This window comes from Phoca vitulina, unplaced genomic scaffold (genome assembly GCF_004348235.1).
Source record: "Phoca vitulina isolate PV1807 unplaced genomic scaffold, GSC_HSeal_1.0 scaffold5, whole genome shotgun sequence".
NCBI classification, from domain to species: Eukaryota; Metazoa; Chordata; class Mammalia; order Carnivora; family Phocidae; genus Phoca; species Phoca vitulina.
The window spans coordinates 51,928,776-51,943,481 of record NW_022589708.1 but is presented as its reverse complement, the minus strand read 5'-3'; the positions used below and the strand labels follow the sequence as shown (position 1 = coordinate 51,943,481).

At 38.1% G+C, this 14,706-nt stretch overlaps 1 protein-coding gene across 6 annotated transcripts in view; it reads left to right on the top strand.

The window, feature by feature from the left end:
- VWA8 (von Willebrand factor A domain containing 8) overlaps nt 1–14,706 on the top strand; it is a 348,163-nt gene that overhangs the window by 220,806 nt on the left and 112,651 nt on the right. For all 6 annotated transcript variants that reach the window (XM_032402933.1, XM_032402932.1, XM_032402934.1 and 3 more), the window contains 3 exons: nt 5,667–5,775; nt 7,337–7,475; nt 8,739–8,938. In XM_032402933.1, coding sequence (XP_032258824.1) covers nt 5,667–5,775; nt 7,337–7,475; nt 8,739–8,938 — 448 coding nt within the window. The remainder of the gene's footprint in view (nt 1–5,666; nt 5,776–7,336; nt 7,476–8,738; nt 8,939–14,706) is intronic.

The following is a 14,706-nucleotide window of genomic DNA, read 5'->3' as shown; positions in this document are numbered from 1 at the left end:
CTTGATGAATTCATCTTACTGGGAAAATATGTAAACGACCAACCTTGCTATGCAATGTTATATTCAAAGTGCTATATTCACAGTAGGGTTATCTCATCCCATGAGTCCTTCTTGTGGGAAATAACAGAGGTTTTCTGTGGGGGGTTGAAAGTGTGGGGAATTTCCAACTGGGAAAGATCCAATCCCTGTCATTCTTGATGTGGATAATTAGAAAATGGAAGAACTTAAGATTAGAAAATACTAAGATGTGGTTGGTAAAGCAGATGGCAGAAAAGAGAAGTTTTTGCAGTAAAACTTGAAGAAAGAGGAGAGAAAGGAATCCCAGGCCCCAGAACCGTACTTCGGCACCTTCTTCGAGGAGGAAGAAAGCCAGAGCAAGCTTGTGCAGAGCAAGCTTGTGCGGAGCAAGCTGACGATGTCTGCTGTGGCACAGAGTGACGCGAGGCGCCGGCACTAAGACCACACAGAGTCATTCTGGATGTCGGAGCGCATATTTGAGAACGGTCAGCCAAGAACAGCAAGTTTCCCCAAATCTTTTTCCATCTCATGCATCCAAATTACTCTTCATTTCTGTGACGTCAGCAGGACCTAAGTGGCAGAGGAACACAAGTCTAAGTTAGAAAGCGAAAGCCATCATGTCTAATGCAGAGCTAGGCAAAGACAGGAAACACACCTACATATACTCGTTGTGTGCACATCATCTGCAGCAAAGCAAAGTTAACTTGCCAGCGACATAGGAGATTACAGGGCAGGGAGACTCAGAAGTTTCTAGCAAACGAGGGTAACTGAGAAATAGTAATATCCATTATTACTTATTTAAAGTGTTTTAAGGAGCTTTTCTATTTTCTCTTTTTAAGTATGCTGACTTTTTATTTTAATAAATATAAATATTTGCAAGGGATTCACTTCTGACCTTGATCTCAAAAACTTTATTCTCTCAGGCTTTGAATTTGAAAATTACGAATTCTACAGAACTGTATCCTAAGAGTTTCTAAGAGTTCCAAATGTGCAAATTTCCATGGAAACCCAGAAGAGCAAGAGATTCATTCTGCTCAGAAAGAAATATGGGCAGGAGATGCAAGGGGAAGTGACATTTGAATTGGGCCTTAAGACTGAGAAGGATTTCACCGAAGAAGCAATAGCAGAGAGGAATTCTGGGAAGAGGAAATAGCCTCATGGAAGCATGAAAATGCATAGCTTGTTCAGGAAGAGCAAGTAGCAGTTCAAGGTGGCTAAGGCCTAAATTGGCTGGAGAGTGAGAGGAAGTCATAAGAGCCAAAAGTGGACATATTTGTCAGGGTTATTCTATGAAAGGCTCTAGTAAACTCAGTTGGACAGTCCAACCTAATTTTTACGAGAGGTTAGATCTAAAACATTAGGAGTGAGTGAGGACTGCTAAAATCAAAGTTGTTCTTTTTCTTCTCCAAGATGGTAGTAATTGATGAGGTTTTGAGAGTTGGTGGAACTACCCTGAGGGGTTCCACTATTCCCGTGAAAATTAGTAGTTCTCGTGGTAAGGAGATGTTTTAGGAATTGTTGCTAATAAGTACGTCAACAACTTCCAATTGCATAATGCCCCTAGAAAGATCCAAATCTTTTTCTGTGTTTCTTTGAGACTCCAGAAATAGTATTGGCAAATGTTCAGAGAAGGCAGAAATTTGCCAGAACATACTCTAAAACCCCAGATCACCTCTTTATGGAAACAATCTTAGACAAATCTCTTGCATGTCATTCAGACTCTATTACTCAGCTTTGGTGTCCATATGCATCATGTTATGAATTGTGGGCATGCTTAGGAAAAAACTCTTTTTTTGCTTTCTATATAATTTGATCTGAGTTATAATTTTGGTATTTACCTTTTAGTTAAAACTTTTTTTTAAAGATTTTATTTATTTATTTGACAGAGAGACACAGCGAGAGAGGGAACACAAGCAGGGGGAGTGGGAGAGGGAGAAGCAGGCTTCCCGCTGAGCAGGGAGCCCGATGCAGGGCTCGATGCTAGGACCCTGGGATCATGACCTGAGCCGAAGGCAGACACTTAACAACTGAGCCACCCAGGCGCCCCTGGAAGTAAAAGTTTTCACGAAAAGTGGGGCGCCTGGGTGGCTCAGTTGTTAAGTGTCTTCCTTCGGCTCAGGTCATGATCCCAGGGTCCTAGCATTGAGCCTCGCATCGGGCTCCCTGCTCAGCGGGAAGCCTGCTTCTCCCTCTCCCACTCCCCCTGCTTGTGTTTCTGCTCTCGCTATCTCTCTCTGTCAAATAAATAAAATCTTAAAAAAAAAAAAAAAACTTTTACTTCCAGATCTTTATTAATACTTCCACCAGGGATTAAGAAACATCACAACATATGAATTGAAACATTGTTTTAAAAAACATAAATTCATGAATGACATTGAAGATAAAAAGTAGTGCTATTTATAGGCCTTAAGTTCATCTTCCTCCCCCTTAAAATCAAATCCAGACATCATTCCAGCTAAGACTTTAATAGAGTTAAACAATACAAGTGTCAAGATCTAAAAATCATGGAAAATACCATTGTCATTTCCATGAAATCAGGTGTAACAATTTAAGTGTGATTAAAGTTGGATGACAGATTTCAGTAATGGAATATAGGGTCTTTTGCTAACTGGTTATTCGTTTAGAGTTAGCCCCAAATTAGTGTTGATTATGTTTCCAATTCCAAAGCTTACTCATGCACCCAAATACAGTGCTTCCCCTTTCCCCTGACTACTGACTTATTGAAGGGGAAAGAGTTAGTAATACATTTTTCCACAGCTTATTGGGAGGACTTAGTAGTGAAAAATAAGTGAGGGGCTTTGGTTTACCTCAGTTGGCCAGTCTGGAGCCCACAGGAAAAGTCTTAGGACAACACTTCGTGTTACCAAGAAGCAAGGTGGAGTCAGTTTGTTGTATGACTCCAGAATACCCGACGTGTGTCTTTTGGTTTTAGCTGTTATTGCCAATAGCAATCTTGTTATGTGGTTCCAGATAGTTTCTATATGGGGTACCTGAGGGTTCTTCCCACATGCTGCCAACCAAACAGCTAGTGCTATTTTTAGATGGAACCAGGCAGCCTGATCTTCCATGAGTGTTATTTAGAATGAGTTTGCAAGTTCAAACCAGATTTCATGAGCATCCCAGAAATTGTCCATAAAAACTGGAAGTTGAATAAAGTTACTTTTTCTCAAGTGGATGAATTTTTTTTAAGCATCTGTATATTTTTGTGAGATTATTAAGGGCTATTTTAGATCCATTTTTTCGGGTAGATATCAACCTGTCAACCAAGGATCATTTTTTAAAGCAATTGTCCACTTCTAATTAGATTTCAAGATGTGTAACTGTTTCTGTTGTCTTCGAAGAGCTAATTTGAGATGTATTTAGAGCCTGTTTTATAAGCTTTAATGAAGCATACTTATCTGTCAAGGGCGCTGATTCTGTTGGTAGGTATAGGTATTTTCATTCTGAGTATTTTCACTTCAGAGCACGAAGGTACTGCAAGGCTTTTGAATCTAGCACTGACACTTCCCTCTACTCGCTCCTGCGATAGATCATCAGAGACTCCTCAGTCTATAAGGAACCTTGCAGATCATCCCTTTCATTTCACAAAGGAAGAAATTAACACTCGGAGAAATTAGCTGACTTTTCTCTTCCCACATTTGCAGAGCTAGTTAATAGAAGAACTAGAACACAGGCCTCCTGCATTTTGTTTCACTAAGTTTTCCAGGCTAGAGGGAAATGAGGTGTGTCCTTCCTTTATTTTCTCCTTCTCTATTTGGAGATCTAATTCTCCTTTAGTGAACTGCTGCAAACAAGTGAAGAATGCTGGTCATTCCCTAAACAAGGAGAGATTCTAGTTGGCAACATGTTTTCAAGATCTGCCCTTTTGACACTGAAATGTGTTTTTATTACATTTAAAAGAGAAAACACAATAACGGTAAATCCCCTGATTCAGTGCCCCCCCACCCCATTTCTAGTAAAAACAGGGAAGTGGCTGACCAATCTGGGTAATTGTCCAGACACTTAAAATGTATTTTAGATGATAGATAAAAAAGCACATACCTCCTTTTGAGAGATTTATGTCATATGAATTAGAAGAATTTCGCTGTAAAATTCTTCTGTGTGTATGTTAAACATTAGCATTTCAAAGGGACAAGAAGCGTATTACCAGAATGCTTGGTTCCATTATTTTATGCAAAAACTGTCTGAGCCTTAACATGGTCTTATTAAGCATTTGGAAATATGTGTACTCCTTTTAGTGAAAATAAAATAATTACTAAATGTAAATATATACTCTTTTTTAATATATACTCTTTTAATAATCATCAAACTCATTCCAAGCATGTATTTCAATTTATAGTCCCACATGCTTTATTTTTAAATGACTTTTTAACTCTGAATCATTTTTTACCTTAACTTACCATAGAATAAGAAATTTATAATAAATTAAATGACAAATTAATGGTTCTCTTTTTAAAGATTCAAAGAAGAGATAGTATGATTAAAATGAGAAGGCTTTATTCTCAAAAATTTGTCTGTGCTTTTATAGTTTAGCATTGCCATATTTTGGCAAATCACTTTATGTAAAAGTCACTTTAAATAAAAAGGAATCTAAACACAGAATAATTCCATTCGAAGTCAGGATAGTAGCTCCCTTAGTGGAGATAAGGACCTGGATACAGCAGTGCATTCAGGGCTAGGTGATACATTGGTGTGAACATTTCTGTATGTATATTACACTTCAAAGTAAAAAAAAAGAAGAGGAGGAGGAGGAGGGGGAGTGGAGGGGAGGAGGAGAAGGAGGAGGAGGAAAGGTTAAAGTACTAAAATACACTCTATGAAACTTGCCCTGTACAACTTAGAAATATGTGACTTGTAGTATTGTGTACTATTTATTATTTGATTCCAAATTTAAAAGAATAGACTAAAAAAATAGATGGATTGTTTCATTTTTTTCTCTAAATCCTTCCTGTACTTCACTAGGAATTGAGGTGTTAAATTACTAAGTATTTTACCAAGTCAAGGAGAAATTAAGGAGTAAACCTTAATTATATTTGTCATCAAGGTAAAAACAGAATAGGACCTTACCTTCTGAGTTTCAGAAATGTGAAGTCTTCTTTTTTTTAAGTTTTTATTTTAATTCCAGTTAGTTAACATACAGTGTAATATTAATTTCAGTTATACAATATAGTGATTCAACACTTCCATACATCACCCAGTGCTCATCAGAACAAGCACACTCCTTAATCCCCATCACCTATTTCCCCCATCCCCCCCACCCCCTCCGTTCTGGTAACCATCACTTTGGTTCTCTATAGTTAAGAGTCTGTTTCTTGATTTCTCCCTCTCTCTTGTTTTCCCCTTTCTTGTTTTGTTTCTTAAATTCCACATATGAGTGAAATCATATGGTATTTGTCTTTCTATGTCTTACTTCGATTAGCATTATACTCTCTGGCTCCATCCATGTCATTGCAAATGGCAGGAGTGTAATCTTCTTCTTAAAGTATATTCTAAATGTCATATTATAGACTTTTAATAAAATAAAATATAACTCACTTCTAAGTGAAGCGTTCTTCAAATTTATTCATGTGGTTGATAATAGCTCGTTATTTTTTTTCTATGACTTAGAAACACGAAGAAATGTTTACTTTTCAAATCATCCTTGCCAGGTTGCCTCTGCCAGAGCCGACGTTCATGGGCTACTGGACGATTGGTCAGTCAAGAAATGGAATACAAAAACTGTTGTGTCCAGCAGAAACTCATCATATAGACGTAAAGGTTGATATCATTATTTCTTCGTTAAAATGTTGAATGTTACAGATTTTTCTATATCTTCCCTGGGAAAAGCCCATACAATCCCAGAAATGACTTGTTCTGAGGTTATTTTAGATTTAGCTTCTGCTCCAGCTCTCAAGCCAGTCTGGCCTCTGAGGAACTCAATGTAGATCATTGCTAGTGGCCAATAGAATTCCGAAGAGCTAACCTGAGTTAGAGTCAGGTATGTTGTGTGTTATCCTAGGACACTGACTCCACAATACTTGTTTCCATGTAAAAAGGCAAAGGGAAAGAGTATCAATCATTAGTTGCAACAGAAACTCCTTTAGGTATTTCAAGCAGAAAGGGATTTACTGTGGGGAATTGGATGCTTATAAAATCACCAGAAAGGACAGAAGAAACAGAAGTCAACGGGCCACCACTGGATTTTCAGTCTCAAGATCAGTGCTTCTGCTTCTACCACCACCCCTGTTGCTGGCAGCTACATAGCCAAGCAGGATCAGCAAACTTTTTCTGTAAAGAGCCAGATAGTAACTGTTTCCGGCCATGCAGATTCTGCTGCTGCTATTCCATTTGCTGGGGTCGCACAAAAGCAGCCATAGACAGTATGTTAGCAGGGAAGCGTGGCTGTGTTCTCGTAAAATGTTATTTACAAAAGCAGGCAGTGGGTCAGACTTGACCTGTGGACCATTCAAGTGCATTTCATTGGCAGAACCTAAATCATGTCTGGAACCCTTACTGCAGGGGAGTATGAGGAACGTAGTTTTTAGACTTCCGGCTCCTGAGATAGGGACCAGATAGAAAGGGGCGGGGTCGAGGGTGGCAGGGATGCTACAAGAGTCACTATCTAACCCAGACATTTTTAATTAATTAGGGACTGTACGGCACACGGATATTGAAAGTGTGGTTACATCTATATAGTTCTATATAGTTCGCATCTCGAAGGACCCAGCCCTAATATCAATAACATTATTAAATTAATTCCTCTCCTTCTGTTTATATTGAGTAATGTTCACTACCTGTGTTATAGTCCGCCTTTTGTAAATAATGGTAGTGGTTATCAGTGGTTATTTTTTTTTTATTTCAAATGTCACTTTTTTTATATATATTTTATTTCAAAGACCCAGGTTCAGCCCATACTTTCTATATAATGATATAATAATCATTCTTTACAGTGGAACTGTATCAGGCCCTGATTCGTACATTTACTGATTATTCTCCTGGTTTGGACAGCCCTGGGTCCTAATACTTGCAGTTCAAAACTTGCTCTTGGCTTAGGAAGGAATGAAGTAATGAGAAACCTATGGGATTTTACATCTGGTATATTTTGTGACTAAACAGAAAAGAAAGTGAGAAATTAAATAAGATAGCACAAATGAAAGCATTTATAAATGCAAGTGTGTGGTATTATTGTTATAGGTACCATGTCAGTCAATAAAATTAGACGAGGTAATTCATGATGTTGTGAATTTGAATTTACACTCTATATTTTTGAAGAACTTTAGCCTTCCTACATTTTGGTAACTACCTAAATTCCTTAACCCAGATAACTACTTTATTATAGGGTCCAGCCCTTATAAACATACAGGAGTATCCAATAGAAAGATATGAAGAAAGATCCCAAACCTTTACTGAAGAATGTGCCTCCTGGAAGTTACCATTGGATGAAATTAACTTAATCTGTGACATTGCTACATCACACGGTATGTCAATTTATTCTTTTGATTTTTCATTCCTGCACTGATTTTTTTTAAAAAGAGGGATTAAAAGAACCTCTAAACATCAAGAAGTCTATGATAGACTCAGTAACTGTGTCATTTTTGGATTGGATAGTAATTGTATGTAATTTAGAACTAATTTCCTATAACAACCTAACAAAATACTATTGTGGAATCCACATAGGCCCTGCTAAGTTTGTATGCATATGTCTGTTTCTCATTACAGTTGTAGCACAAAGTTAAACACACCCAGGTGTATGCTAAAAATAGAAGGGGAAAAGAAAAAGAGAAACATTGGATTTGGGGGCTGGGATTCCAGTTTGATGATTACATGAACTACGAAAGCAGGGCTGGAGTAATTTGCAATCATTAAACTTATTGTAAAGAATGGCAAATAAAGGATGTGAATTTTTGGCATCTACATTTCTGGACTGTTGCCATTATGTACTGATTCATGCAGTGTGCCCTTGGGTACGTTTTGGCAGAAGTTTTCAATTGATGGCAGTTACTAAGGTCCTGTTAAACAGAGGTGATGACAGAGGAAAGGGAGAAAGTCACCTGCCTAAGATGGGGATTGTTGAGGCGAAAAGACAGAAGCAAGTTTTTTGCTCATATAACTTCTATGAATATTGTTTATTACTAAAATCAGCTTTGTTGAATAGAAGTATGTGCTTTAAAAATATACAGAGCTTTTTGGTAACAGACTGGTGCTCTTGTGAAGGTATTTTACATTCACTAGTAGAGAATAAATACGGATTTTGTGGATAAAGTTTGAACTTTGGCCCTTGTTGCATCTTTCGGGATAGGAAATAAGTGTGCGTGATCCTCGGCCCACGCCTACGAGAGGCTTGGCTAATCAGGACGCTTTTCTGGTGAAACCTTGTCCTGGCCTTTGCCGTTTCAAAACAACCTTCCAGGCAGCTGCTGTCAGTCAGAATTAGCCCTTAAAAACAAAACCTAGATGCTGCCCTTCCTATCATTTAACTCTCTTTCAGTATTGTCCGCATATGCAGACTAGAGTTTTTGTTGTTTTTTTCTTTGCTTTTTTACCTCTTCTGTATTTGTGAGAGAAAAGCTTAGAATCAGAGTTAATTTCTATATATGTCTATCTTCTAATCAGTCCATCTACAAGTCATCCGCTGAGTTCCAACTGTGCACTCTGTCTCATGATTCAGATTTCACCGGACCTCTTGACCAGTCAGAAAATCTCATGCAGACCACAAAATTAACACCTTTTTGTCATTACAGAAAATGAGGAAAATACCCTCTATGTAGTTGCATGCAATCCCATCACCTTATACTTTATGAACATGACTGGGAAAAGTGGCTACTTGGCGGACTTTTCTGACGTCTTCCCAAGAACGGCCAGTAGAGTTTGGCACCCGTTTGTGACAGTGGCACCACTGGGAAATCCCCTCAAGGGTCAAGTGATTCTCCATGAGCAGCAGGTAAGGCATCCCAGGCTGCTCACATGGTACAGTTATGCCAACAATGAGCTATGTGAAGGAAAAGGCAAGAGTGACTTGCAACCTGTAAGTAAAAATACTGCTTTCGTAAAGATCGAGGAGGGATCAGAGTTGTGTTTTGTCAGTACCACAAAGGTAGGCTAATATCTTCCTCTCTGCAGAGACTTCAACATGACCTGTGATTCTGGAAGCCTGTAAGTTAGGGTTTCTCAACCTCAGCACTGATGACATTTGAGGCCAGATAATTCTTTGTTGTGAAGCTTCCATTCTCTCTAGGGAGATAAACGACAAAGGAAGCCAACAAATAAATGCACCCATCTCGGGTAGTGATTAAGGGCTGTGTAGAAACAAGGTAATGTCCTAGGGAGTGATAGGGGTGGGGTAGGAGGAGGTGGAAGAGTGAACAGTATTAAAGAGTGCTCCTCTTGGATGATGACATTTTATCTGAAACCTGAATGACCTTCTTCATGTAGAGATAGCCATATAAATATAGTGAATGGACTTGTCTTGGTCTGTTCGGGCTACTGTCAGAAAAAGAGCATAGACTAGGTAGCTTACAAACCACAGAAATGTATTCCTCACCATTCTAGAGGCTGGGAAGAACAAGATCAAGGACCAGCAGATCTGGATCTGGTGTCTGGTGAGAATCCACTTCCTAAACCGCTGTGTCTTCACTGTAACCTCACTTGGCAGAAAGAGCAGGGCATCTCCTCGGTGTCTCATGGATGAGGGCACTAACCTCATTCATGAAGACTCCACCCTCCTGACCTACTCATCTCCCATAGGCCCTACCTCCTACTACATCAGGGCTTAGGATTTCAACATATGAATTTTGGGAGGACATAAACCTTCAGTTCACTGCAAGACTACACTGAGATCCTTTGGTATGTAATGATGCTCAAGGTCGTACAGATGCTTAGAGTCAAGCTTAAAATAATTCCAAACAGAAGGTAGAGATCAAAAAGCAGGCTGTGTTGCAATTAGTGAGAATTCTAAAGGTCTAAGTTACTCTGTACTATACCAATAGAAGGAAGTGTAATGTTTTTGCATACTTATTATCCACCTAGTATCCACAATACCGAGCATATTATTCATTCTGCAAATACATATCATGTGCCTATTTCTGGAGATGCTGCAGCAAACAAAACACAAAAATCTTTGTCCTGAAAAGCTTACATTCTGGTGCAGGGAGGTAGACAATAAGCAAAAGAAATCATTAAATTATATCTCAAGTTAGAAGATGATAAGCAAGGGAGAGTAAAAGAGAAGGCTGGCGGAAGATTGCCATTTAAAATAGGGCGGATGGGCAGGGATTGCCTAAATGAGGAGGGAATACTTAAGCAAAGACTTTAGGGAAGTGAGGGGGAGAACAGATATCTAAAATAAGAGAGTTCTAGGCAAAGGGAATTGTAAGTTCAAAGGCCCAGAGGCTGGAGCATGCTTTTGTTCCATCTTTAAAGAAGTGTGGTGGGGAAGATTGAGTGAGGGGGAAAGTATAGGGAGGTGGAGGTTGCAGAGGTTGCTCAGCTGGTTGGGGAAGGGGCATGGTGCAAGGGATGGAGAAGCAGATTGTGCAGAGCCTCATTGACCATTGTAATGTCCTGGGCCCTGCCTATGGGTGGAAGAGGAAGGTGTTAGAGTGTTTTAAGCAGAAGAGTAGCATGACCTGACTTATATTTTTAAGAATTTCTCTGGCTCCTCTGCAGTGAATAGTCTGTAGGTGCTGAGGCAGAAAGAAGGAGACTAGTTAAGAAATGTTTGCAGTGATCCAGCAAGAGATCATTGCAGTTTAGAGAATGAAGATTGTCAATAATGATGGATTCTGGATGTATATTGAAGGTAGAACCAACAGGATTTCCTGACAGATCAAATGCATGGGGTGAAAGAGGGTATAGTTAATTAAGGGCAACTTCAAGGTTTAGGGCCTGAGCAACTGAAGGGGTAGAGTCGCCATCAGCTGAGATGAGGAATTGATTTGTGAGGGATTAGACATTTGATTAAATCTGAGATGCCTGTTAGACATCCAAGTAGATGAGCCTAGAGTTCAGTGGAGAGATCAGAACAGGAAATATAAATTTGGGGGTCCTTGGCAGAAAAATGTTGTTGAAAACCATGAGACTGAAAGAGGTCACTAAGGGAGTGAGTGTGGGTAGAGAAGTCCAAGCTCTGGGGCAATGAAATATTAAGAAATCAGGGAGATACAGGGAAAATCAGCCAAGGGGACTAAAGATGAGTGGCCAGCGAAGTAGGTGGACAGACCAGGGAGTGTGGTATCCCAGAAAGCAAGTGATGAGCCTCTCAAGGAGAAGGATCAATTATTAAATGCTGGCAATGTGCCAAATAAAAGATGACATACATTATTTCATGTTATTCTTCTAGTAGCACATTGAGGCTGCCCTTAACCTTATTTAAATGGGAGAAATGGAGGCTCAGAGAGTTTAGATAACCTGCCCAGTAGATACATGGTAAAACTGAGATTCAAACCAAATTGGATTGACCCCACCAGAATTAAACTTCATCCACCATCTCACTCACAGCAGCTACTTGGAGAAAAGAATAATCTGAATAATTAAAAAGTATTCACAATAGGAAGATATTAAAGAAATGCAGTGTTGTTATTTATAAGTATTTAAAGTCACCAGGAGAGCAAAGATTTACCAAGAAACAATATTTTTAGACCATGTCTAATCAAGAGGAAATATTGCATAAATAACATGTCAGTGTTTCACTGAGTCAGTAAGTCAACTTTAACTTTAGGCCTTGCATAAATTATCATAAATTCTGAGTTAAATTTTTTTCTGATTTTCACTTTTTTTTTAATTTTCACATGGAATAAGGGTTTTACTTTATAGGTTTCTAATAAAATATCAATGCCATTGAATTGAATTCCACAAGGAGAAGAGTCTGTCATAAAAAGCACATGATATCTTGGTGATTTTTAATTCAGTAAGCCAATCGCATTTCAATAAAAATCTAAATTTGGAGTATTTATTCAAACAGTCCTGCCCAATTTTCAGCTGTCAAATTAACTGTCAAATCTACATATACCAATTCTTTGAAAGTACTAGATTTTTAGGTTCGTAGCAAGTATTATATTTTCTCAAAAGATCCAGCTATTTGGCAACATCGCTGATTAATACTCTGTTGAGTGCAAAGAGGTACCTAACTTCCATAGCAGCCCTTGGCCTCCTGGCATTCTTGCATTCTACCACCTGACTTGGCCCTTTGACCACAGTCTGAACTGTTTTCTAGAAAACTACCTCAGCACCCCTGAGCAAGCATGCACAGCTTATAGGAGTACTTCCACTGGACTCTGAATTGCCTCTTCTTTTCCCAGAGAGAGTATCTTAGCTGCCTATTTTATATTATGGCCCTGTTAGGAGGCTAAGACCTCTTTGATTCCAAATGAACAGCATGCGTCTATAAAATTTAACAAATGGTAAATAATTTTAATCAACTAGCAAATGAGTGCACTGTCCTCAATTCCTTTTTCCCCATTCTGCCCTCCCTGAAAGCAGAGCTAAAATATCGTAGAGAAGTACTCCCATTAATTCCTCTGTGCCTTGTCTTTATAAAGCTTTGCTATGGATGCATTTCCCTGGCTAAAAAAGTTGCTCAACTTCCTTGCTAAAATAAAATCTTAAGTGAGGAAAGGGAAACTTTGCCATGCCTAAAAATAAAGACCCTCCTCCCTTCCCCCTCCCCTGCCATGAGATTACTTATTTCATCTGTACAAAGTTTAGAATTTCAGACTTTAGGACATTGAGGTCATCCAGAGGTTACTTTTCTCCCAGTCAGATACAAACATAATAAAATTGCTCACTTGCTTCTTCTCCCTGCCCCCTTAAAGGAGCCCCAAAGCCACATTACATGTACTCAGATGTGACGCAAAATTCTATTTTTAAACTCAGACAGAATATATTATTAGTCATTTACAGAAGGAAACCATTAGCATCTAAAAGGATGGAGAAACAGAACTCCTTCATGTTGCCAATTGCTTCTAAAACAGTCTAAATACAACAATGGCTGGAAATATATATGTTTTCTGTCACTTACTTAGAAAGATACAGTTTTTCAGTCCACTTATGCCAAATAATGAGCATATAAGTATCAGACCCTAAAAAGGAAGAAAAATGCAAAACCGTACTTACTTATTTTTTCTGCTTAATCGTATCTGTTTAATCATCTGCTTATTCTTCTGCTTAATCATGTTTTGGAATCAAACATTATTTTTAGGACTTTCTTTTGCTTAGAAGAGTTAATATTATCCCAAATTGCTAAAGTGCTAAGAATTCGTGTTAATGTTCATACTTACCATACGAGAAAGATTTTCTCCTTTAAAAAATACTTGCTAGAAAAGATTTACTCTAGATGGAGACTGTAAATTTTTAACTTAATACATTTTCTTAAGTAAAACTTTTAAGATATTGCCATCATTTTCAAACTTTCAGAGGCTAGAAATAATACTTCTCATAGGAAATGATGACTTTATAAAGAATATCCTTAACACACATTCTGAATGGAGAATTGCATATTATACCAATGATGCACTCGAAGAGTGGTGTTTGCAGAGAAGTTTAGGCTCTGTCGACATACTTAGTAGGATTTTTTAATACAGCCGAGATTCGGAGAGAAGGAATCTATGCGGTACAAATATGACTTTGATGCTTGAGCACTTCAATACAATTAGCTAGTCAAATAAACGTGAAACCACACGATGAGGTCCCAGATTTGCAGATGAATCATCAGTCTTTTTTTGCATTTCTTTTTATTTCCAACTGGACTACATAAGACAGGGCAAGGGTCATGGTTAATTCATCATTGTGTTCTCCTTTGTGCTTTAAACATAAGCTGCTCAGTAAATATTAAAGACAAGCAAACAGACATTTCTTATTTGTTTCCTATATTTTGCAAACTATATATTAATTCTTTGGGTGCCTTATGACTTCATTTTCCCCAAAGAAAGTTTTTGAAATGAAAAGTTCATAGGGGTTAGGATAACTGGAGGAGCCTCAAATTTAAAACAAAAACAAGAAGACAATTGCATAACGATGAGGCCTGACAACTTAAAGGTGCCCTTTTTGCACACCTTTTTGTCTAATCTTCAAACATCTTTAAATTTTAACCAAAGAAAGCCAAGTTCATTGCATCTCTTTAAAGTATTTCATCTTATAGGGCACCTTTTGGTTAAGCATCTGCCTTCAGCTCAGGTCATGATCCCAGGGTCCTGGGATCCAGCCCCATGTTGGGCTCCCTACTCAGTGGGGAGTCTGGTTCCCCCTCTGCCCCCCCTTCATGTTCTCTCTGTCTCAAATAAATAAAATAAAATCTTTAAAAAATGATAATAAATAATAAAATATTTCACCTTTTCTGGCTTTCTCAATTTTAAGTTCTTATTCACTTGTTTCTGTTCATTGATTTTAATGCTTAAGGTTTATTTAAAAATTTTTTTCTTAAAAAAATGCTAATTACTGAGAGATTATTACTCCATTTGCAAAACTGTGATTAATACTGCTGGAGAAACCTCTCATTTGAACATTATTGCAGCACCAACTGTGAGATCTTCAAGGTTAGTGAATTTTAAAATGAAGAAACATTCATTCTAGAACTAGGTTCTTAGGATCCTTGATCTTTTCTTGCTAACCCATCTTTTTATCATGTACATATCTTTTGAAGTAAACCTGGATTTGTGAAAAACATAGGTGAGATTTAATATGCACAACGTAAGACAGTTTTCAACAAAATATTCT